General features: G+C 53.4%; 1 protein-coding gene across 8 annotated transcripts in view; it reads left to right on the plus strand.

Annotated features, from left to right (window-relative positions):
- The window catches only part of ADCY1 (adenylate cyclase 1), a 143737-nt gene that overhangs the window by 740 nt on the left and 117436 nt on the right, over positions 1 to 25561 (plus strand). For 7 of the 8 annotated variants that reach the window (XR_001887031.1, XR_001887032.1, XR_001887033.1 and 4 more), the window contains exons 1-2: positions 7 to 594; positions 20537 to 20686. Coding sequence is in view for 2 of the 8 variants with exons in the window: in XM_017880307.1 (XP_017735796.1) it covers positions 20573 to 20686 (114 nt within the window). In the remaining 6 variants the exon portion in view is untranslated. Of the gene's footprint in view, positions 1 to 6; positions 595 to 20536; positions 20687 to 25561 lie in introns of those variants that run through there. The other variant, XM_017880309.1, reaches the window with a different exon arrangement.

The raw sequence follows: 25561 nt of genomic DNA on the forward strand, positions 1-25561 counted from the left end.
GGCGAGCCCGGGGGCGCCGAGCGGGCGGCCGGGCCAAGCCGCCGGCGCGGGCTCCGGGCGTGCGACGAGGAGTTCGCTTGCCCAGAGCTGGAGGCGCTGTTCCGCGGCTACACGCTGCGGCTGGAGCAGGCGGCCACGCTGAAGGCGCTGGCCGTTCTCAGCCTGCTGGCGGGCGCGCTGGCGCTGGCTGAGCTGCTGGGCGCGCCGGGGCCCGCGCCCGGCCTGGCCAAGGGCTCGCACCCGGTGCACTGCGTCCTCTTCCTGGCGCTGCTCGTGGTAACCAACGTCCGGTCCCTGCAGGTGCCCCAGCTGCAGCAGGTCGGCCAGCTGGCGCTGCTCTTCAGCCTCACCTTCGCGCTGCTCTGCTGTCCTTTCGCGCTGGGCGGCCCCGCCCGGGGTTCCGCCGGGGCCGCTGGGGGGCCAGCGGCTGCCGAACAAGGGGTTTGGCAGCTCCTTTTGGTCACCTTCGTGTCCTATGCCTTGCTGCCCGTGCGCAGCCTGCTGGCCATCGGCTTTGGGCTCGTGGTGGCTGCGTCGCACTTGCTGGTCACAGCCACCTTGGTCCCCGCCAAGCGCCCACGTCTCTGGAGGACGGTAAGTACAGCCGCGCACCCCTCATCTGGTCTCGGACACACTTGCTGGGACGATGCTGGGATCGCCCGGAGTCGGGCGCGCTTTTTCCTATGCGGCGGGTGGGGACACTGAGGCTCTTACTGGGGGTGTGTTCAAGGTCACTCCAGCGAGTTGGGGACGCAGTCGGAGCTGGCATCCTCCGGCCAGGGCTCTCTTCAGAGTTACAATCCACAAAGCGCCCCTGGCGTGAAGTGTGGAGAGGGGAGACAGGTGTGGAGAGAGAAAGGTTTGGCCAAGGTCAGGGAGCTGATGAGTGGCCAGACGGCGGCCAGAGGGGTCCGCCGGTCTTTTGCCGCACCCATCCCCACAGAGGGACTGAAAGTGGGCGAGGGGAGGAGACCCCCAGGGCGGGCTCCCAAGGCCGGCTCTGCGCGCAGCGCGGGGCTCTTCTCCTGCGCACCTAGAGCGCGTGCGGGGCTCGCCTCCCCGCCCTGCAGACCCGAGGGGAGTATATATGGGTGGTGGGAAAGGACTTCGCCTCTTCCAGCCTTGCTGGCAACCATATTGTGGACATGCTTCCGGCCCAGAAAGAGTGGGGTTTGCCAAGGTCAAACACAGTCTAGTCCCTGCCGCTGTCACTCGGCGGTTGCCCTGACCCTGCTTTCTCTGCGCCCGAACTTTGTCACTGTCTTCCCAGTCTGGCAGGCGAGATGGTTGCAAGGACGAAGACGCTGTCTGCCTCCCGCGGGCTCTTCTGGGCCCTGGAGGAGCCTGCTCTTCCAACTGCCGGGAGGTGGACGTGGACCAGAGGTCTTTGCCCCACGGCGGGGCTTTTAGAGCTTCCACTTGTGCCCATCTCCAACGGGCCGCGGGGATGGGGATGGAGAGTGGGGGATGGGGAGATTTGGAAGACCCCGAGGAGGGTTTTGTTTCTGCCTGTAGCTGCAGTTTAGCAGGGGGATGGTATGAATTCAAATGGGGTGGGGGAGCCCATCTCAGGAAAGGAAGCAGTGGTGGGAGCAAATTGGGGAGAGGTAAGGGGTCGGAAGGGAAGCTGAATCCAGGGAGATTAGGGAAGAATAACTGGGGGGCGGTGGTGAGGAGTCCCACAGCCTGGCCCCAGGGGACCAGCACCCAGAGATCTAAGGAGGTGTCCTTAGACGGTGATGCCAGGGGCAGCACACACAGGAGCCATGAGATGCTCAACCTGGCAGCACAGGGATAGACACATCACTGGACTTGTGTGTTAGGGTCAGAGAGAGACCAGCATGTGCTCAACCCATGGGAAGGGAGGGGAGGGAAGAAGACAGGAGTACATGGAGAATTGTCAAAGAGGGCATCGGAAGAAGAGAGGAAGAGAGGTACAGGTGAAGGGCAGAGGCACAAAAGGATGTCTAAAGGCTGAGGAAAGGGGAAAGGAGCCAGAGGACTGTATGTCCTGGAGGGGAAGGAGCCTGGGGTTCTTCCACAACCTCTTCCACAGCCTCCTGTGGGCAGCACGTGGGCCTTGCCTGATCATTCTCAGGGGGCATTCCTGTATCTCCTACCGCCCCCACCCCCCATCTGTTTGTGTTTAGCCTGGGCCTCATGCTGGCCCCCGCAGCCAGACCTGCAACCCCAAGACTCCCCAATCTGACCAGATGCTGGGGCAGCTCAGGAATAGGGAGGGGCTGAGCTTGGTCCCTTCCCAGCCACACTGCATTCTCTCTGTGTTATTACACCAGGGAGTCAGCTGGTGTAATAAAAGGCTGCATTGTTGTCTTTCTCTTTTAAAATAAAGACATTCCTATATAGCCTCTAGTCATTTCTTTTAGAGAATTAAAGATTAAAAAAGAGAGGGAGGGGAGAGAGTCTGTAAAGGAGTTTTTGGACACAGCTCTGTCCCTCCCCCTGGGATAAGATGAGTCCCTGTGACTGTCACTGTAGTGGGGAAGGAAGCCCATCCTGGGAGCAAGGATTCTTCGGGAGCAGACATCTGGGTTTCCCTGCTAGCTGTGACTCTCTGGGCAGTCCAAAGCTTTCCCTCACTGAGCCTCAGGTTTCTCACCTGTGTAAAGGGCAGAATGGCCCCCCTGCAGGGTTGTAGTGAAGACAAGCACTTCATATTGGAAAAGCACATATTGGCCTCTTTAGAATGTTCTATTCAAGTCCACGTGTCTATACAGGTGGTAGTGATATTGACAAACACATGGGGATCAGTGCAGGGAAACTTACAGTGTGGGGAATGGGGCAGATGATTCCCCAGGGATTCCGTTTTCCAATTAGAGAATTCCAGGAGCCTGTGAAATCTGTCCTTTATGAGCTCTGCAATTTGGTGCTTGAGATGGTGAAGAAGACAGCACACACATTTACACAGCACTGATGTTTCTGCTGCCCTTCACTGCTTTACCATCCACCTACTATTCGGACCTGTGCCACTGTGCAGTGCAGTCACTCGTTGACAGCACCTTGTCCTCCATACTGAGTTTTGGGCAGGTAGTAGCCATGCTGGGCATGGAGTGGATGCCCCAAAGAGGATGAAAGATGGAGTGAATGAACGAAGGAATCTTTGCAGGGGATTTCCCTCACTGCCTACGTAGCAGGATGCTGCTTCAGAGTATGAGATCTCCACGGTGATCTCCTGGTGCTGAGTCTAGTGACTAGTCAGCCCAGTGGGCTCCAGAGTCAGGTTAACTCCGTGGGGCAAAGGAGCTCCCTCCCTTGAATCCCACCCCTTTCTCTGAGACCCAAATGCCTTCTTGTCAAGGATAACCCCAAGGAGGCCTGGAAAAAGCCTATGCTTTCTGAGACCTGGGTTCAAGTCCCTGCTCTGAGCTATGGAGAACATTCTTGTGTTCTCTTTCCAGAGCCTTTGCCCCTCTGAAGCAAGACCCTCAGGGTTCCCTAGAGCATTCATGTTCCACTTCTGGTGCACAGGGCTCTGGGAATGCAGCTTGGGTGCTTTGGGGCATCTGGTTCCTTTCCTGTAAAGCCCAAGCTGCCCCAGGACTCTGGGAGGCAGAGGAGAGAACTCTGAAAGCTAGCGTGCGTGACTGTTAGCACAGGTGGAATTGAGTAGCTAGGGCTTAGCTCCTCCCCTGGAGGAGTGCTTGATGCTGATGTCCCTGAGCAGAGAGGTCTTTAGGGGAACAGCCTTGTTCCTACCTGGGCCAGCACTGAGAAGGTACCCATAAATCTAAATGGACAGAACTGAGTTTCTTTCCTCTCCCAGCCCCTTGCTTTTGGGTCACTGATTGAACCTATATGAAATACAAATCATTTTTATTTAGCTGAGCACCTGTCAGAACTGAAAGCATCCTGTTCAAGACATCCATGGCTGCTCACAGTCAGTAGTAGGCAGGGCCTGCCAGGGTGGGCTGTAGATCATGGGGGTGGGGTAGGGGTGAGTGCCAAGGAACATGGGGGATGAGGAAGGCGGAGAAAGGGAAACACTGGATGTCTGGGCTTGGCCCCTTGTGATGCCATTCACAGACTCGGAGAGCCTCAGAGGGAGTAGCTTGGAATCTTGGGAAAGGGGGGCCTGGGCAGGGCCCCAGTCCTTCCCACAGGGGTCCCCCTCCCACCCTGCACCCTGCATTGCCTGGGGAGAACCAGGGTGCAGCACATGTGTGCTGGTCTCTGCCAGCTCTGAGCTTCCTCCCTTTGCTACTTTACTCTGCACAGCCTCGAAATACCCGCTTTTTGACCAGTGTGAATCAGGATGTTGTATTTTTACTTAATTTTTTTCTGAAGTAGGGATCCATTGCAGTGTGCAAATTATATGCTTTCAATTTGGTTGCTTATCAATGTAAATGAAATACATTTCAGTTTCTGCCGAGTTCTTGGCTGTAGGCAGGATAACAGAAATCATGATTATCATGGAGAAATGGGAGTCAGCTGAAATTTCCCTGTGCAGCTCCAGTTATGTCTGAGCTCTGGTTCAGAACCGTGGCTTGGTTGCTTGGAGGTGAAACAACCTAACCACAGCATGCAGAATCGTAGAGCGCAAGGGCCCCGGATGACCTGGTTGTTTATAGCAAAGCTCGCGGCATAGGTGTGTGCTGGTGACACCAATCTGCCAGCCCTCAGGCTGTGCCCCATAAGCCTTTGCACTCCATGTGCCCACTGCCCAACACGCTGTCTCCTCCCAGTTTAACCATGCCCTGCCTCCCTTTTCCCAGCCTCTCCCTCTGCTGGCCCTACCTCCCCTGCTGGCCCCTCCTCTGGCTGGGCCTTCCTCTGCAGCTGGGATCCTCCTCCCCCACCAGCCCCTCCCGCTGCTGGTCCCTCCCCTGGCTGGGCCCCAACTCCTGTGGCTGGCCCCTACTCCCCCACAGACCCCTCCTCCACTTCCCCTTCCACCCGCCCCCTTATCTTTGTGGCCCGCAGCCTGGTTCTGTCACCATGGAGTACCCATCTGCTGCGCATCCATCTGCCTTGGTGGAGCCACTGCCTACAGCGACAGGGCTAGGGTTAGAGCTAGGTCAGGGAGGGTAACAGGTGGGTTGCTCCTCCTGGCACAGGGGTCAGGCTGTGTGAAGGCAGGGAGTGGGCTTCCCTGCCCCCTGCTGTGTGGCAGCCTGGTGACCTGAAGGTAGTCTCCTTGTCCTTGCCTGGACACTCTCCCTGAGGTCAGTTTTGCTGCGTCCTGGGCATGGCCCCCACGTTCCTGTGCTCCTGACTCTGGTTTCAGTCCTGTCGCAGCTTCGCTGCTCCCTCCAGCTCCACATTGCCCCCAGACCTGTGTTTAGTGGTTAGGGAGCAACAGCAGGGGACATCCATGCCCCTGGAACCTGCTCCCCCCTTTTTTCTCGTAGGGGTGGGTGGTTCCCCTGGTCCATTTTACTTCACCCCCTGGCTTATCCTCCCTCAAGGGCTGTTAACTTTAATTTAAAAAGCTTCCAGAATTGCCCCTGTCAGGGCAGCTGGGATGAGGGTGAGCAGGAATTGGGTCTGGATAAAAGAGAGGGAGAAGGGTCCTGGACATCGGGCCAGGGGCTCCCATTCACTCCACCTCTGAGGTGGGCTGGAGGGCCCAGGGGCTTTTCTCTGTCCCTCCACAATGTGCCCAGCAGGGGCTGCACTGTGGAAGGAGCTCTAGACACGTGCTGAGTCTGGTCGCACTGATGGACTGTGGGGCAAGGGGGCAGCTCCTTCACGGACCTGAGAAGAGCTGGGAGCAGACACAGGGGGTGGAGTCTGCAGCTGCTGGGGCCTCCCTGCCTCTCTTCAATGGTTCCCATGACCCCACAGTGTTTAGGTGCCAGGCTTGAGCTGGGGGCTGGTTTACCAGGGGAATAAGACCTCCCTTCCTCTGGGAAGCTGCAGTCTACTGGCGAGACCCTGGTCAATAACTCGGACTGTAATCCTGCAGGGGGGGACATTCAGGTGACCTTTGAAGGTGTGCAGAGGGGACAGACCAGGCCTAACCGCTTGAGGCGGCTTTCCTGTGGACTAAGCGCTCAGCCAGGATCACTGGACCAAGCACAGGGCTGTGAGCGAGCGAGAGTAGTGGGGCGAGTCCCGCAAAGGCCCAAGTGGAGCAAAACCACACTGTGGACTTGGCCTTTCTCCCAAGAGCAGTGCCGAGTGTGACCACAAGGAGGTTGGAGTGGGCTGGGGGCTGTGTGAGGACCCGAGGGGACCACTCAGCAGGCTCCGGTCGGTGATGTCCGCTTGCCACTGTCACCGTTGGCTTTTAGAGTTGTTTGCCTGCCCTTTTGGGGTTCATGGTGGTTTTAGGTCGATGTCCCTCTCCTGTCACATCTCTGAGGTTGAGAGGGCCAGGGATCAACTCCTTAGGTTCACAGGTTCCCGCAGATGCCCAGAAATGTCCTTGGACCATTTCCTGACTCAGACGGAAGAGGGTGGGTGTGTGAGCTGGGTGACTCTCCTGGCATTTCAGGGGCTCCAGTATATCTGTGTGACTTTGGGCTTGGGATGATCCACATGCCTCTGTTTCTCCCTCACAAAAGGGAACAGTAGCTGCCTCCTGTGGTTTTGTAGAACAGATACATCCTCCAGTTAATATGAATGGATTGTGCCTGGGAGGCGTTCCCTGTCCTCCCCACACTGTTCTGGGCCCAGTGAAGTGGGACCTACCCCTTACTGTCACTTACATACATAGCTGTATGTAGCTGATGACCTACTAGTTAGTCTCTGACTTAGTAAAACGGAATAGTTGCAGTGAGGCGCTGGTCTTGCTCAGATGTTCGGAGAGACCCCCAAAATGCAGGTGGCAGGCATAGTGTGTTCAGCCCAAGTGTTCTCTGCCAAACTGTACTAGTGGGAACACCCTGTGGAACAGCCCCAGTCGGAGGTGGCCATGTGTCCACAGTGGAGACAGGCATCCCTGTGGCCATGATGCCAGGCTGACCCCTTTTCAGCTGGTTTTTGAACCCCAAGCAGCATGGGGGCTGAAGTGGCAGGGGCAGGGGTTTGGGCAAGGGTTTGGTCAGGAGAAGCAGCCTGGCCACCTAGCCATGTCCACATAACCCCCTTGGGGAGTTCACACGACCACAGGTCCTCTCTTTACCCTGAGGGGCTGAGCAAGGTAATGGGAGCAGACCTTTCCTGCTCTCCATGTAAGCATATGAGTTATATCCATCCCTCCTCTTTGCATAAACATATACAAACACACATGGTCATGCATAAACACATGCTCATACACACACATAAACACACACACACCCATACATGCACGTACCCACACAAAACCCTCCCAGATGCATACACTCACACTCATTCTCACCTCAAACATGCATGCACATAATCACACAGAAACTCACACTCATAAACTAGTGCATACTCACACATCCATGCCCACTTGTGTGCATGCACTTACATATTCACATGCACCCTCACACTCATTTTATACCTACACACTAGCTCACACACTCACACAGTGCACTCACAAATACATGCATGCTCAGCCACTTACATAGGTTCACACACAAAGCAATGCACATTTGCACACTGATACAGTAAGTGCACTGACATGCACACTCGTAAACTAATGCACACTCACATGCTCACGCTCACCTACACTCACTTCACTGTTACTAGTATGTGGGTCTTATGAGTAGATGTGTCATCCTGGTCTCTGAGGGAGGTCAGCCTGTGCCCTGTGTCTCAGCAGCACCACCACAGAGACCTGGGTTGAAGCCCAGTTCCTGCACCTCCAGCTCAGTGACCTTGGCAATCTCAGAATCTGGCCTGTGAAGGGAAGCCAGGCTGCCAGCCTTACCTGCATCACGGAGGTGTAGTGAGGGCTGGTGGGAGGGCAGGCATGTCTACATGGGACTTGGGAGCTCTGGAGGCAGGGACAGGCTAGGACTCTAAAGCCTTCCTTAGGGAAGGGAGTGGGGCTGCCTGCCACTTCTCTGTGCCCCTCTCCAGTGCAGGCCAGGGCAGGCACCTGGGGCTAGGGGGTGGGGTGGGAGGCCTGCCTCCACCACCCAGTCTTCCTGTTCTCCCTCCCAGTGTTTCTCCTCTGTCACCTTTAACCCTTCGGCTCCTTGTGCCCTCTTCAGGCTGACCTGGGCTCTTTTCTCAGTGGAGCATGGGGTGTCTTCTGCATTATTTTGCTAAGGGGGTCCCATCTGTCCTCCTACCCCATGTGTGTTTCCTTCTGCTGTGCAGAGATGCTAGCCCCAGGAAGGATGTATGAGGTGTGGGAGAATCCCTGGGGGCAGGGCAAGAAGAATAGGAGCCCACTGCTGCGGCCCATCTCTGGCTTTGTGCTGAAGGCAGCGCAGACCCTGGAACAATCCCATCTCCCCGGATTAAAGGGATGGCAGGAACTGCTTTGATCTCCAGGCTTTAGTGTTCACTCTGCCTTCAGTTTGGGTTGGGAAGAAAGCCTGGAGCTGAGAAGAGCTGTCTGCTTCCCAGAGCTCGGGTGTGACTTCGTAGAGCCTGAACACAGCTCTCTGGGTGGGGCCTCTGTGTGGGCATGTGCCTGTGTGCACACATGTGCATGTGGATATGTGTGACTGCGTGTACACATCATGTGTGGATGTGTATGTTTGTGTGTCAGGGCATGCCCATGTGCATGTGTGCATGCATATGTTCTTACATGTGCATGTGTTTTCATGCATGTATGCTTGTGTGGGCATACAAGTGCAATAGCATTGGCAACATTCAGAGGAACCTGGGAGCAGGTGGACAGGACGCTGCCAGCAGTGTGATGGGGTCCCTAGAAATGCTGGGAGCCCTACACTACAGCCTCCGAGCCCCATAGAGGAGAAAGTCCATGCTGGTGCACATTCTGAATCTGAGTACAACTTTTTGTTTTAGTTCTAAAAATACAGAGCAGCTCTTTTATCAGAGTACAGTGTTTCCTTGTTTCTTTCTCCGAAGTAGACTCTTCTCTGAAGTAGACTCTTCAGCCTTCGGGAAGTGGCTCAGCCTGAGAAAATGCAGATGCATGGTGCTTGGCTGGCCTGGCTTCCCGGTGCTTGGCCATCTGAGTGTTCTTTTATTTTCCCCTTTCTTTTTTTTTTTTTTTNTGGTCAGGAGAAGCAGCCTGGCCACCTAGCCATGTCCACATAACCCCCTTGGGGAGTTCACACGACCACAGGTCCTCTCTTTACCCTGAGGGGCTGAGCAAGGTAATGGGAGCAGACCTTTCCTGCTCTCCATGTAAGCATATGAGTTATATCCATCCCTCCTCTTTGCATAAACATATACAAACACACATGGTCATGCATAAACACATGCTCATACACACACATAAACACACACACACCCATACATGCACGTACCCACACAAAAACCCTCCCAGATGCATACACTCACACTCATTCTCACCTCAAACATGCATGCACATAATCACACAGAAACTCACACTCATAAACTAGTGCATACTCACACATCCATGCCCACTTGTGTGCATGCACTTACATATTCACATGCACCCTCACACTCATTTTATACCTACACACTAGCTCACACACTCACACAGTGCACTCACAAATACATGCATGCTCAGCCACTTACATAGGTTCACACACAAAGCAATGCACATTTGCACACTGATACAGTAAGTGCACTGACATGCACACTCGTAAACTAATGCACACTCACATGCTCACGCTCACCTACACTCACTTCACTGTTACTAGTATGTGGGTCTTATGAGTAGATGTGTCATCCTGGTCTCTGAGGGAGGTCAGCCTGTGCCCTGTGTCTCAGCAGCACCACCACAGAGACCTGGGTTGAAGCCCAGTTCCTGCACCTCCAGCTCAGTGACCTTGGCAATCTCAGAATCTGGCCTGTGAAGGGAAGCCAGGCTGCCAGCCTTACCTGCATCACGGAGGTGTAGTGAGGGCTGGTGGGAGGGCAGGCATGTCTACATGGGACTTGGGAGCTCTGGAGGCAGGGACAGGCTAGGACTCTAAAGCCTTCCTTAGGGAAGGGAGTGGGGCTGCCTGCCACTTCTCTGTGCCCCTCTCCAGTGCAGGCCAGGGCAGGCACCTGGGGCTAGGGGTGGGGTGGGAGGCCTGCCTCCACCACCCAGTCTTCCTGTTCTCCCTCCCAGTGTTTCTCCTCTGTCACCTTTAACCCTTCGGCTCCTTGTGCCCTCTTCAGGCTGACCTGGGCTCTTTTCTCAGTGGAGCATGGGGTGTCTTCTGCATTATTTTGCTAAGGGGTCCCATCTGTCCTCCTACCCCATGTGTGTTTCCTTCTGCTGTGCAGAGATGCTAGCCCCAGGAAGGATGTATGAGGTGTGGGAGAATCCCTGGGGCAGGGCAAGAAGAATAGGAGCCCACTGCTGCGGCCCATCTCTGGCTTTGTGCTGAAGGCAGCGCAGACCCTGGAACAATCCCATCTCCCCGGATTAAAGGGATGGCAGGAACTGCTTTGATCTCCAGGCTTTAGTGTTCACTCTGCCTTCAGTTTGGGTTGGGAAGAAAGCCTGGAGCTGAGAAGAGCTGTCTGCTTCCCAGAGCTCGGGTGTGACTTCGTAGAGCCTGAACACAGCTCTCTGGGTGGGGCCTCTGTGTGGGCATGTGCCTGTGTGCACACATGTGCATGTGGATATGTGTGACTGCGTGTACACATCATGTGTGGATGTGTATGTTTGTGTGTCAGGGCATGCCCATGTGCATGTGTGCATGCATATGTTCTTACATGTGCATGTGTTTTCATGCATGTATGCTTGTGTGGGCATACAAGTGCAATAGCATTGGCAACATTCAGAGGAACCTGGGAGCAGGTGGACAGGACGCTGCCAGCAGTGTGATGGGGTCCCTAGAAATGCTGGGAGCCCTACACTACAGCCTCCGAGCCCCATAGAGGAGAAAGTCCATGCTGGTGCACATTCTGAATCTGAGTACAACTTTTGTTTTAGTTCTAAAATACAGAGCAGCTCTTTTATCAGAGTACAGTGTTTCCTTGTTTCTTTCTCCGAAGTAGACTCTTCTCTGAAGTAGACTCTTCAGCCTTCGGGAAGTGGCTCAGCCTGAGAAAATGCAGATGCATGGTGCTTGGCTGGCCTGGCTTCCCGGTGCTTGGCCATCTGAGTGTTCTTTTATTTTCCCCTTTCTTTTTTTTTTTTTTTGAGATAGAGTTTCGCTCTTGTTGCCCAGGCTGGAGTGCAATGGCACGGTCTTGGCTCATCACAACCTCTGAGTCCCAGGTTCAAGCAATTCTTCTGCCTCATCCTCCTGAGTAGCTGGGATTACAGGTATGCACCACCATGCCTGGCTAATTTTGTATTTTTAGTAGAGATGGGGTTTCTCCATATTGGCCAGGCTGGTCTCGAACTCCTGACCTCAGGTGAACCACCTGCCTCGGCCTCCCAAAGTGTTCAGATTATAGGCATGAGCCACCGCGCCCTGCTTTTATTTATTTATTTATTTTTATTTATTTATTTTTGAGACAAGGTCTCTCTCTGTAGCCGAGGCTGGAGTGCAGTAGCATTATCATGGTTCACTGCAGTCTTGAACTCCTGTGCTCAAGTGATCTTCCTGCGTCAGCTTCCAGAGTAGGTAGAGCTATAGGAGTGCACCATTATGCCTGGCTAATTTTATTTTTTGTAGATGGAGTGTCACTATGTTTCCCAGGCTGGTCTTGAATTCCTGTGCTCAGGCGATCCCTCACCTTGGCCTCCCAGAGTGCTGGGATTACAGGTGTGAGCCACCATGCCAGGCCCTGAGTGCCCTTTTCTTACTGACCTGGTTCACCTGATTGCAGTCCTGCTGCATGTGGCACACCCTGGCTCTGGTGACCCCCACTTCCCGGGAGCACGGATGCTTCTGATCGATGGGGCATTGTTTACACAGCAGGTGGCACAGGGCCCAAGGCATCACATGTCCGAGTGTGGGGATGTCAGATGCCCACTGTGGACAAAGAGGATGGCCACTTCACAGCAGGGCTGTGCCTGGGACAGAGGCCCCCGCTGCCCCCTGCTGTATATCTCTAACTGTGGTCCTCTGGCTGTCTCTTGCCCACTAGCCCTAAGGACTCACTTGACCTCTTGTCCCTGGACATGGTCCTTCTAGTGCCCTTCCCTGGCAACTGGGCTCAGTGCTTTCTCACTAAACCTGTTTAATACTGCATTCTTTACCCCCCATGTCCCCCACCTACCACACAGTCTGGAGTCGGGTCTAGGGGTCCCAGCCTGTGGTCAGCATCCAGCCTTTCCGTGTGAAGCATCACCTGGTTACGCTCAAGGAGGGCTTCTCTCCCAGCCTGTAGGGGCATCTGTGGATTTTCTCAGCGCTACTGTCTAGTTTCTGGAAGCAGCATTATTGTAATAAGCATGTAGCTGATGAGGGTGAGTCTGCTTAGGAGGATGGTGGAAAGTTCAGGAGATGCCAGGCAGTTGCAGGCATGCGCTGGGAGTCAGGGCAGCCTGCTCTGGAACATTCTGTTCCCCAGGGAGCATATGTCAGTGAGCATTCTGGTTGGTCACCTCGGTGTGCACCATATGCTGGCCAGTGCAGTGAGCCTGTGCTGGAGCCATGTTCAGTGATGATGCTCCCGGAAGTCATGGGTGCCTTTGCCTTCATTCCCCTATGAGAGGAATAGCCTCTTCTTAAGAGAACGCTTTGCCTTTCTGAAACAACCGTGGCCTGAGAAAGGGATCTGAAAGACTTGTTCGTTGAACTTGTTTTTTGTGCCAGCTGTTTTCTCAGATCCCACCTACCCTGCAGTGTTAGTAATTAACTGAAGGAACACATTTTAGGAAACATTGGCTGAGCCTGAGGATTTCGAAATATCTCTGATAGTTAATTTTTCAAAATCGGTACCTGCAGACATCAGAAATGTTTCATGAGCACTGATCATGTCCTGGTGCTAGGTGGGATCTCGTCACTGGCAGGGTCCTGCTGGGTGGGTACATCTTTTTTGTTTGTTTGTTTTTAAGATGAAGTTTTGCTCTTTTTACTCAGGCTGCAATGCAATGGCATGATCTCGTCTCACGGCAACCTCTGCCTCCTGGGTTCCAGCAATTCTCCTGCCTCAGCCTCCTGAGTAGCTGGGATTACAGGCATGCGCCACCATGCCTGGCTAATGTTGTATTTTTAGTAGAGATGGGGTTTCTCCATGTTGGTCAGGCTGGTCTTGAACTCCTGACCTCAGGTGATCTGCCCACCTTGGCCTCCCAAAGTGCTAGGGTTACAGGCATGAGCCACCATGCCCGGCCCAGGTGGGCACATCTTTTAGGCCAAGTGCCTTGGCTTCAGTTTGTTCAAGGGTCAGAAATGAGCAGTGCCTGAGAGCTCAGCTGATAGTGTGGCTCCTTGTGGCTGGTGTCACAGGTGCTGTGGGTGGGAGTGGACAAGCTGGAAGTGGCGCTGTTCTGAGGTTCTGGTGTCACCCTCTCTGGGAGGCTCAGATGGTCACTGTGTCATTCATTGATCTTCTGGGCAGGGATGTATTGAGACATGTGGGGAGCGGACTGTCTTTGATGGGAGCTGTCCCCAGGGTGCTCTGCCGCCTGGGGGCTTGCATCTGTCTTTCTGACTTCCCTGCCTCGTGTTCCTCACTTTCCTGCTAGTGTCCTCATGTCAGATTCTACCAATCTTTTCTCCCTCCTAAGCTGACCTCGTGAGTGTGTATGACCCGGGAGGGGAGACTGGGCTGGCTTGGAGAGGGGCACCATGGAGGAACAGGCTGCATGCGGCCCTAACGCCCCCTTGGAATTGAGGTGCCAGTGGTTACACAGGAAGCACCGAAGATGGCTGCTTTTCCAGATCCCCATGAGAATCCTTTCCTAGGTCTGGTGAACATAGCTTCACGCGTTAGAAACCTGATGATGGGAGCTCAGAGAGAGCCTGTCAAATTCTTTTTAAAAAAAATTGTGTTGTTTTATTTTTATTATGGAAAATTCAAATATACACAAAAGTAGACAGACCAGCACAGTGATTTCTTGAGTACCCGTCACTGGCTTCAACAATTATCAGCATTCTGCTGGCCCTGTTTCAAATGATGCTAATTCTAAAACGCTTTTATTAATTCAAACACCAGAAGCTAACAAGCAATTACGTTAATTTAAAAACCCGCTTGTGTGAGACACTGAAGAAGCAGCCACGGTTTAAAGAGAATGGCATCACACCAGCACTGAGCCGCTGGTGAGCACCGTGGAGGGACTGGGTGGTGTCCACTGGGGGCTCAGTCAGGGAGGAGGGCCGAGGGACCACCCCACCATCCAGACACCTGGGAGATGGCAGGCTGATCGCAGTCTGGGAATTTACCAATGAGAACATGCCCAGTGCTGTGCAGGGAGCAGTCATGTGGAGTCAGCTCCTTTGCTGGCCTGTGGACCAAGTGCTGTTAGTTCATGTGAGAAAGCACTCCCTCCAGTAGGCCCCCAGGCTGTGCCTACACTCACGCTCTGCTCAGGAGAGGCTGGTTTGGAGGACTGTCCTGCAGTGGTTCTCCTGTCCCCATGGATAGTCTGAATGCCACCCAGGCTGAGGGACTGTGCTGGGGCAGCCCGGGTGATGGCACATTGAAAATGGGAGCAAATTCAATGGAGAGGTTTTCATACTCAATAGCAGTGATCTTGGGGTGAGAAGGGACCACCCAGACCAGTCTAGGGATCAGGAGGCTGCTCCGTGAAAGGAGGGAAAACCCTCTTGGCCAAGGGTGCAGTGAGGGTTGTAGGTCTGAGAGCATGCTCTGCCCAGAGCTGTGGCATGGCCAGGGCATGTGCTCCCATGTGTGTGCATGGCATGGCAGACAGGTCAGTGCTCAGTGACCTGAGCAGGGCTCAGTGGCTCTCTAGCGTGCCAAGGAGGTGGCGCTCCATCCAATATCTGGGATGATGGGAGTATCTCACGGGGACTTTGACTATGGCCTGATTGTGAGTTGTGTCAGGCAATGGGATTAGAGAGAAGTTGGTGGTACAGGGGTGTCAGGGGCAGGACCCAATGAAGGCTTCAGAAGGACAGAGAGAGAAGATCAGGGGACTTGTGGGTTTGGCTTGGGCAGTGGCACCTGTCTCTGGAGGAGAGGAAGGACAGGTACCTGGGGGTGTGGGATGATGATGTCAGATTGGGATACTTTCTCTAAGGACTATGGGACATCTTGGATTGGGGGAGGGGCGCAGGGCTCCTCCAGGGTGCTAGTCTAGTGACCACGGGTGGTGTCAGCCCAGTGACCATGACGGATGCTAGTCCAGTGACCCTCCAGTGTCTTATGATTTTCTCTTGGTTAGACTGGGGTATTGGTTTTCAGCAGGAGGCCTGGGAGGACATGCCCTCACCGCATTGTGTCAGGGCACATCTGTCAACAGGACTCATCGTGGCCAGTGGTGGCAGTTACCAGCTGGCTAAGGTGGTATTGGCAGGTTTCTCCTCCTTTTCTCTTCCTTTTCCATTTGTGCTTTTCCGAAGGAAATTACTGTGCCGAGCCCATACTGAAGGAGTGGGGAGTTTACATTCTTGAGGGCGGAGTAGCTATAAATGATTTGGAATGCTCCAAATTTTTGCCTTTTCGTCTGTTGTCCTTCATTTATTTTTTATTTAATCATTGATTTATGTCAGTACTGATGTTTATTTTATACTTTGGGTTACAATTCAGTACTGCTTTGTGTTGCTCAAATTGTTCCAACTTTGACCATTGGGAGCTCTTTCAGTTGGCTCCTGTGTCCTTTGACACTCCCCCTTCCCTTCATTTGTGTGTGTGTTTGTGACACTTGCTTTGCTTTCTGGCCCTGCAAGGTGCTTCAGGCCCATCTGCTTGATTAGCAAATATTTTCTCTGCCTGAGCCCAAGAATCAGTCATTTCTCCAGGGAGCCCAGTTCCTTTTATTGGAGAATTTTATTAAAGACCATTACCTGGCCTCCTGGTGTCCTCATTGCTCCTGGGGAGCCATTGCTTCTAGTTTTCTCTCATTAGGTAGAGCTAGAATGTATATGTGCACACACATTTCTTTTTTTTTTTCTTTTTTTTCCTTTTTTTTTTTTGTTTGAGACAGAGTCTCGTTCTGTCGCCAAGGTTGGAGTGCAGTGGCGCAGTCTCGGCTCACTGCCAGCTCCGCCTGCCTGGTTCACGCCATTCTCCTGCCTCAGCCTCCTGGGTAGCTGGGACTACAGGCACCTGCCACCAGGCCCGGCTAATTTTTTGTATTTTTAGTAGAGATGGGGTTTCACCATGTTAGCCAGGATGGTTTCGATCTCCTGTCCTTGTGGTCCGCCTGCCTCAGCCTCCCAAAGTGCTGGGATTACAGGCGTGAGCCACCGTGCCCGGCCTGCACTCACATTTCTATAAACATTTGCATATGTACCCTCCTGTGAATTAAGCCAAACACGAGTTCATTCTGGTGCCTCAGAGTCTCACCTGCATCCTATAGCAGGGAGCCGGCCCTGGTGATGTTTTCAGGTGGTGCACAGTCGAGTAGAGATGCCCCAGGGCCTGCAGACAGGTGCTGTTCCTCCTGATTGCCTTTTCCGAGCATGCTGGTGCTCAGTCCAGCTGACTACCTGGGAAGCCCTTCTCTTCCTGGCTGTCTGGCTGAGTCCATCTGGCCCATGAAGGTTTCTTCAGGGTGTTTCTAGGTGCTCTTTGGCCACTGGGGGCTCTTTCAGTGGCTGCTGTGTCCTTTGACACACCCCCATCATTTCGTGTGTGTGTGTGTGTGTGTGTGTGTGTGTGTGTGTGTAATGCTTTCCTTACTTTCTGGCACTGCGTGGTGCTCCAGGCTCACCCTGATACCTCAGAGTCTAACTTGCGTCCCACGCAGTGTCCTTTTTTGGGTTTCTCCTTAGGTCTCCTTGATAACTTCATTTGTGAAGTTGCCACCAATCTGCCCATCTGTTGGCTGGAGAGACTGAGGCACAGAGGTGGTGTGGGCAGAAGGCAGGGGTAGGGCAGGGTGTGACCCTGGTGAGGATACCTGGATTCCTGTCCTCACTCGCAGCCCAGCACAGCCCTTGCTGGGGTGAGGGCCTAAAAGGGTGTCCATACTGGGAGACCAGCAAGCCGGTACCACCCAGGGCCTGGCTGGTGTGGGCAGCATGTGACTCTGGGGCACCATGTGGTCAGGGAACGTGGTGATGGTGTACAGATGGCCTGGGCTGGGCTGGGGTGGATCCTCTGCCCCAGGAGTGACCAGCGGGCTGTGGTGGGGAGGCCGCCTCTCACCCTGCAGCCCCTGGAGCCCCCATCTCTGAGTAGCTTGTGGTGACCCGAGCCTGCCTTTCTTGTCATTGTGACATGTGCTAAGCCATATCATGATTGCCTTACCCTGGGCAGGACATGCATCTTTTGGACCTAAATGCCCCTCTAACCGTGAGTTCAGAGAGCTTCATGGAGAGAATTGAGAGTTCCAGACCTTGGGGACAGGCTTGGAACTCTCAGTTCCAACACAGTGGATGCATTTGGTGGTTGAGGATGCTCATCTGGGAAATTGCGGGGGCATGGGTGTCTAGGCGGGTGAGACCTGTGCTCATGGCGGGTGTGGAGCACTTGGCAGATAACACCCAGCCCTACTGAAGTGTCCTTTCTGCAGCAATCCCTTCTCAACCACCCTCCTCCTCCATGGGGTTTTTGTTGTTGTTGTTGTTTGTTTGGTTTTTGAAGGGAGGCAGTGTCCAGCTCATAGAGGACTGGGTTGTTTGACGGTGCTTTTCCTTTCCAGGGGTCATAGGGGTCTGAAGCTTCCAATGCGAGTGTTGGTTTCATTGATGACAGTGCCCTTCAGATATCCCAAGGGCAGGTAGTAATGGTTCCCATTCTAGTGAGGACAGATTGTAGTTAACAGAAATGGGGAGGCAAGCTAATGAAAAGAGAGGAGCGGCTGGTTCCCTCTGAGAAAGGGTTCCCCGGGCCCTGGGAGGGCTTGCAGGGGCACCTCCATGTAGAGCAGAGATGAGGGGGACCAGCCGCCATTCCCCCCGGCCTCCATGGGCTGCTACCCTACACGGAACAGCTCTGATGCACACGGGGAGGGCCGGTCATCTTGACAACTGACCTGCCAGCTGTGCTATGTCCCCACCACCCATGGACTCCTTGTCATATGCTTGTAATCTAAGCCTGTTATGCTCCAGGAGGAAACCAGGGGAGAAAGGAAGCTAAAATGTGGAAAATCTCCAAGGGAGGTTTTGTTGTTCCTAATTATCATTTTTGCTTTAAGGGCTGGAGTCCACCTGCCTTTCACTTCCATTAGAAAGTGGGTGGTGGCCTCCTATGCAGGCCCCTCTGCAGGCCTCGCTGGCTTAGCTTTGGCAGCTCCAGTGCCCCACATGTCCTTTGGCCCCTGGGTCCTCCAGCTCCCGGCTCCGGCCCTGACCCTTTCCAGACATCCATGGTGTTCGGTGATTCTGAGCACTGAACACACCCTAACATGCTTTGCATTTTGTTTGTGGAAAAAGCCAGATCTGAATGGTATCCACACCATGACGACAGCTCTGTCAAATGCACCGAGAGGGAAGCTAAATGGCCATGTTCAGGTACCATGGAGATCTTCAGGGTCATAGTGGAGATTTCAAGGTCACCTTCTTGATACTCAGGGTCTGGGAGATGCCATCCTATTGGATGTCTTGCTGCCTTCTCTGACCCCTCACAGGCGACAACCATCCCATTTCTGGCTTGCAGAGGCTGTGGTCAAGGTGGCGCTGTCCAGCAGGGGCAACTTCCTGCCTGTGCCTTTGCCAATGAGTGGTGTTTAATGTCATCAGCCCCACAGAGTCAGGTGGGGGTGTGTCTGGTGTGTGTGGGGGGATGCGCTGGGTGAGGGTCAGGTCCCCTGTGGAGGTGTCAGACAGAGGATGGCTGTCAGCTGGGGCCCTGCAGATTCGTGTTCCTCGTCCTCCCTCCCTGTCACCTCTTTGAGAGTGGCTCTGATTTTGTTTCCAGATTGCTTGTGACCATTGGTCCTAGGTTTGTTTTCCAGCCTCCTGATGGATGTGCCTTTGAGGCTATGTTATACACCTCGGGTTTGAAGGTGCTCCAAATCTGTCCTCTCCCCTCCCTGTGGCCCCTGCCCCTGATCAGTGTCAACTCTTCTGCCTGCTCCTAAGTCCCAGCATCCAGTAGGTGGCCAGGAGCTGCCAGGTCTCCCTCCTAAAGCCGTCTGGGGGCTCCCGTCCTGCTGCCTGTAGCTTGGCCCCATTGGGGTGACACCCATCTCTCCCGTCTCATGGTTCCACCTCCCGGACTCTCTTGGCTCCCTGTTAGGGGGCAGCTGCTCCCCACACTACTGGGTGAGTTGGTTTTTGATTTTAGTTCTGTTTCATAGTGTGCAGCAGACGTTCACATGTGGGGGTGTTTGTGGTTAATCCATGTGAGACAGTGACAGCCAGAGCCTGCAGGTTTCTGCTCCCTGGGGCACAGGTAGAAATGCCTGGGCTTAATCAGACATAGAAATTCTCCAATTTTGCAAGTGACCAAGGGACACCCGTTTCATACAATACTTACAAACTGCAGCCCTTCTTCAGGGCGTCTGGCAGGACATACCATAGCCCTGCATGGCTCGTCAGAGGGGCCTGTGTCCAGACACAGTGGTCTGCAAGATGTAGAGACAGACCAGATGAGACCGGTGGCAGGCAGTGGGGAGCGGAAAGTGATTGTGGAGGGGAAACCTGGGTCAGGCTGGCACCAGGTACCTGATGCTTGGGTCTGAGCCTGGTCCTGAGCCTGGAGTGTGGGTGCACTGCTGGGGCTGGCTTCTTCTCAGGCTGGCCCGTTCCTTGTGTCTCATCTGTTGAAGCTGAAGTGGGGACAGGACTGAGGGAGTGTGCAGAGACCGGGCTCTGGACACTGCGTTTCCCCATCTTGTGCTGGTGCTCACTGTGTTCCCAAATCAACATCTGGGCTGGGTTTTTTTTTTTTTTTTTTGGTGAGCTCACCTTTCCTGAATCTTTCCAGAGGAGTCTGTGCAGGTTTTGTGGGAACAGCCACTCTACACATATGTATTCTCCAAGGGTCTTGGTTTTCTGAAGCTGCTATAACAAAGCACCACAGACTGGGCACCTTCAACAGCAGAAACAGATAATCTCGCAGTCCGGAGGCCGGAAGTCTACGATCAGGCTGTGAGCAGGGCTGGGCTCTCCCGAGACCTCGCTCCTGGGCTGCAGACAGCCGTCTTCTCTCTGTGCCCTCACAGAGTCTTCCCGCTGCCTGTGTCTGTGTCCTCATCTCCCTTCTTATAAGGACACCAGGCAGATTGGATTAGTGCCCACCCTGATGGCCTCATTTTAACTTAATTGCCTCTGTAAAGACCCTGTTTTCAATTAGTCACATCCTGAGGTCCTGGGGGTTAGGACTTTGTGCATTTTGAGGGGCACAATTTGGCCTTGATACTAGGCCTGGTTACTCCTTGTCCCCTGACATGCTGTCTCACGGCCACCCGAACACGGTGAGGATGGGCTCCTGCCTAGCTGGCTCCCTGTGTCCCTGGCCCCATGCCATGGGTTTGGCCCCAGGCCGTGTGGCTTTTGGAGAGCTCTTGCTATGTTCTCCGGGCGGCCTGGGCCCTCTTCATGTGTGTGAGATGTCAGGCTCCACATGTTGCCTCCTTCTCTCCCTGTAGCTCGGCGCCAACGCCTTGCTCTTTGTCGGTGTGAACATGTATGGGGTCTTCGTGCGGATTCTGACTGAGCGTTCGCAGAGGAAGGCGTTCCTGCAGGCCCGGAGCTGCATTGAGGATCGACTGAGGCTGGAGGATGAGAACGAGAAGCAGGTCAGTGGCTTGGGCCAGTCAGCCTGGAGGGGTTGGCTGTGGTGCTGGGGAGGTGGAGGAAGCTGCCTTCCTGAGCCTCAGTTTACCTTGTGGTGACATGGGCCACAATTCCCAGTGGTACATGTTGGTATTTGAGGCTGTGGAGGAGATGCCCTGAGGTTTTATAGTTAGCAAATGGACAGGCAGGCTGGGTTTGCTGCCCATGGGATAGTGCTGGGATAGGACTGCTCTGGGGACAGCATTTGGGCGCACTGACTTCCAGTTACAGCTGGAATGAGTCAGGTGCCCAGGGACGACGAGGCAGGTCCTGGCTGGGCCTTGGGTGAATGTGACCGTGCAGGTGGCCCTGACCCACTGGCCTGAGGCTCCCACCAGCCCTGCCCTTGGCTCAGTGTGGCCAGCCCCACAGCACGCTGGCACTTGTGGAAGGCAGAGGTGCCCTTGTGCTGGGAGTTGTAGAAGGGTCATGGTGATCATGATACAGCACCCACAGCCCTTGGGGTTGCTCCAGTGGCTGACATCACCCCATTTTCAGGATGAAACAGCCACGAGGGAAAGAGCAGTGGCTTGGAGGGAGCCATGCCTAGGTTCCCACCGCCCTCTGTGACCCGTCTTCTGTGCTCCCTGTCTGCTGCCTGGGGCCTGTGCCCAGCACGTGGGCTTAGGAAGAACCATCTGGGAGCCCCTGGGATAAGCCTGGCACATTCCATGTGCTTCCACTGGAAGGATCTAGACTCTTCCCCCAGCCTTGGGGCTCACAGGCCTCTGTGACACAAAACTGCTTCTGTCTCAGGCCTGTGGCTGGCATGTAGGATCTCTTTCTCAACTATGTGAATACAAGGTATTATACCAAATATAAATGTAAAAACTCACAAACACATTTCATGTATAGACATTGTTGCGATCCCTAATAGTTACAATAAAAGTAGGATATAGTTGAGAAATAGATCACATATATATGTTTAGGTGGTGTGTGCATTGCCGTGTATGTGAACATGTAGGAGGGCGTGTCCATGTGGATGATATGTGGGCAGGTGTACATGTCTGTGTATATGTGACATGCTGCGTCCCTGTGGAGATGCGCATGTTGTGGATATGTACACACTTTGGTTGCCTCTGTACCATGTCGTGCATCGTGTGCTGCTGATGCCCTGTGCTCATGTGTATGTGTGCATGTTATATGCTGCCTGTCTGTACATCTGGGGTGCTTGCAGTGTATGTGTTGGTTTTGTACTGCATGTAAGATGTGTGATTCGTGTAGCCGCATGCGCTGTATGTCTGTTGTTGTAAGTCGTGTGATATGCAGGGATATGTGTATATGTGTATATGCCCATATGTTGATGTGTTGTCTATGTGTGTGCGTGAATGTGTTGGTGTGTGTATAAATTGAGCATCTTTCGAGGCTGAACCCTGAGCATTTGCTCTTAGACTGGAGTCGGTCACACTGGGAGAGATACCTCCTTTGTGCTTTGTGAGAGGTGTATAGCCTTATTTTGTTACCTCCATAAAATCCCAGAAATGAATCTTTGGAAGCCCTGTTCTCCCCTTAGTTACATTCTCTGTAGTGGAGAAGGCAAAGGCTCTTTTCATGGGCCCTGCTTGTGTGCATTTCCGAATCATCCTTTTCTTTTCCTCTTTTATCTCCCTCCCATCTCCTTTTCCATACCTTCCTTTCCTGCTTCTGTGTTGGTCTTTTTTCACTTATTTTCTGATGTTTGCTGCCTCTCCTAAGGACTCTCTTTCCACCCAGTATTGTCTAGTCTAGCCTTTGCTGCTTGATGTGCAGCATTTCACTGGGTTTTATAGCAGCTCTGTGAGCAAGGGATTTTTTCCTCAGCCCTATGGAGGAGGCAGTCCACACTCAGGGAGGCTCAGAGATGTGTCCAAGTTCTAACTGCAGAGCGTACGTTCTTAAGCAGGACATTTTCAAAATGTCAACCAATCCAGTTAACCCAGCCGAATGCTATTTATTGTTCAGATGTTGTCTTTATGTGTATTTTTCCCCACGTGATTGCCATTTTGGTGTAGATGTAATTTTATTTTCTGTCTTTTTGCTTATCATTTTGCACAGACATAGCTACTGGTGTGATAAATGTGATTTAAAACATCTGCTTATTCTTCCCCTTAATGCATGTTCTGCAGTGTTCTCAGTGTCTGACATTTAGATACCACGTTCTAAAAGAGTTTTTTCTTCACGCACATGAAGTATTCACTGAGTAACATTTTTAGCAGTGCAAATATGTCGTTTCTCTCCCAGGTTTCTGAGGTATTTTCCCAAACTTGTGCTCTTTTACATCTTTATAAGTGATGTCTGCTTACATTCTGCTGTCTATAGCAGCCCAGGCCAACGGGGAGCCTGTTAGGAATGCAGATTGCCAGGCTTCGCCCAGCCCTGTAGGTGGGTCGGGGATCTGATGAGCTGCTCTGCAGTCCCTGTCTTTCTCCCCTTCTCCCTCTCCTTCTGCCTATTGGTTTCCGCCTTTCTCCCTCCCTGCCTCCCTCTCTCTCTGTGAGGACTTGGCACCTCCTGTTTCCCCTGCCCCTTTCTGTTTACTAAGGCTGACGGCAACTCCTTCATGCTTGTTCACTTTCTGTATTTCTTTGTGACTAGTATGCTCCAACCCTCCGTCCCGTTATATTCTGGCTTTCCTGGCAGTCAGATATAGTCAGAAACTATACAGTTTCTCATTGTATAACAGAAACACTGATACCTCATCCCCACGTTTCCCCGGGTCTGTTCCTCTAGCTTTGCTTTTCCTTGTGTAAAAATTCAATCTTTTATGTTTTCAAATGGAAGGATCATTTTCCTTCATGATTTCCTCTGTTGCTTCAAAGCTGAGCTGATGTTTTGACACCTGAGCGCTGATTGAGGACATGTCTTCTGTGACTTTACCAAGTGTATCCTCAGACCTCAGCTGTCCTGACTTTTGCTGTATTTTTTCTGTCGACTCCCTTTGAGCCTGCAGAGTTGTATCTCACAATAACTGTCTGTCTAGATGGGCTGGTAATCAGCATTCAGCTTCCTCCTGGCCACCTGCTGCCCGATGTCAGCGCAAGGAGCCTTGTCTCTTTGGGATGGCAGAGGGGAGCACTTGGGGCCCAAGAGGGCCCTGCCCGCTCTTGGGTCTCTCAGGTACACAGGCACTTTGTCCCTCAGCATCTGCCTGGGGACTGCCTGGCCATCCAGAGAGCCTGGAGGTGGCCATGGCAGCCCTGCCCAGGCCTCACATGTGTCAGCATGAAATGCCAGTCTCCTGAATGACAGGTGAGGGAGCCTTACCATGTGGCTAGTTGTGAGCATCTGCCTTTCATATTTTAATTCCATTCATGACACATTTCCATTCAATACCTGTTCCCAGAGCCTTCCGCAGCCACTTGGACCATCCAGGCAACACAATGAGTGATAGGAGAGGATTGGAGGATGCCCTGAGGTTCTGAGAGGGGAGATGGGGGGATGTGAACTGATTCTACGGGGAGATCCAGGGAGACACACCTGGACCTGGGAGAGGATCTGGGTGTGGACACACCCCAGTCTGGGAGGGCTTCTGGGTGGATGTACCCTGGTCCTAAGAGGGGATACCCCTTGGTTTCAGGATGGGATCTGTGGGGGACATACCCCAGTCCTGAGAGAGATTCTGGATCAATGTACCCTGGTCCTGGAAGCTGATGTGGGCATCACTGGTAGGAGGCGGTGGAACGCAAGGCACGTCCAGAGGGACCGGAAGATGTGGGCTGAGTGAGGTCGAGTCGAGGGGAGGCGTGTGGGCAGACTCTGAGCCTTATGCTCCCATGCACAATGCTTTGAGGGAAATCATTTCATGTCCTGTGGCCTCAGCTGGAAGGAGATGGCTCTGACTGGTGGAGAGGGGGTCAGGGCTGGCTTCTGTGTGTCTGTGCTCACAGAGGGGAGCTCCTGAGCCTAGCGGGAAAGTGACATCATGAACACGTTTTGAGGGTCAGTGCACAGGCAAGGGCATGGAGGCAGGGGAGCAGACACACTGGGGAGTTTGGTGGTGGTTTTCTTTTTGTTTCTTCCTGGGGGATGAATGCATAACTCAGAGGCACTGTGGTCAGCGGCTTTGTGAGCAGGGAGAACATTGTGTTCAGTTCATAAAACAGGAGTTCAGCTCAGGAGGCTCAGAAAACACCTCCCAGGGATGTGCCTGTGGACAGGTCCGCACTGTATGGCCCGCACTGACTGCCTGGGTTGACAGGAGAGCACAGTGGGGGACTGCTATTCTGAAATGCAAATTCCTAACATTAAAACCTCTCATCCTGTCCCAGCTGAACCAGTTTTGTTCCGGGGTGGGAACTGATGGAACAGATGGAGATGGCTGTAGCAGCAGTGCCCTTGCTCCGAGCCTCCTGGCAGTGCCAGGGGTGGAGGCCGCTGGCTCTCACGCTCTTCTCCACTCTGTTTACACATTGGATGCCTCTGTTCCCCAATGCCAGGTCGTTCTTGCCTAGTTTGATAAGTTATGTTTCGACACCAGTAGTAGCGTGTGCTTCACCTTAAGTCCTGGGGAGCACCTCTTAATTTCCTGGTTTATGATGCCAGGGTTGGCTTTTACCAGCCAGGATGTATCCTTGGGTGCTCTGTGCCTACTTACTGCTAACTTTTGCAGCAACCCATGAAGAAGGTGACAACAGATACAGCCAATAGGAGCTTTCTCCTTTCCCTCCTTTACTGTTTAGTTCCAGTAGCCCTGTGGTTGCCCTGCAGAATCTTTGAGGCTTTAAGGGTCTGGTCTGCTCCTGCTGAGGCAGGTGCCAGTCTCAAGGGGCTAGGCTTCTGCCAGCATTCTTCTGAGGGGAAATACTACAGTAGCTCTCACTGTCCTCTCCTCTACCTTTTCAGGGCAGCCCATGGAACAA

This window comes from Rhinopithecus bieti, unplaced genomic scaffold (assembly GCF_001698545.2).
Source record: "Rhinopithecus bieti isolate Rb0 unplaced genomic scaffold, ASM169854v2 scaffold_12484, whole genome shotgun sequence".
NCBI classification, from domain to species: domain Eukaryota; kingdom Metazoa; phylum Chordata; class Mammalia; order Primates; family Cercopithecidae; genus Rhinopithecus; species Rhinopithecus bieti.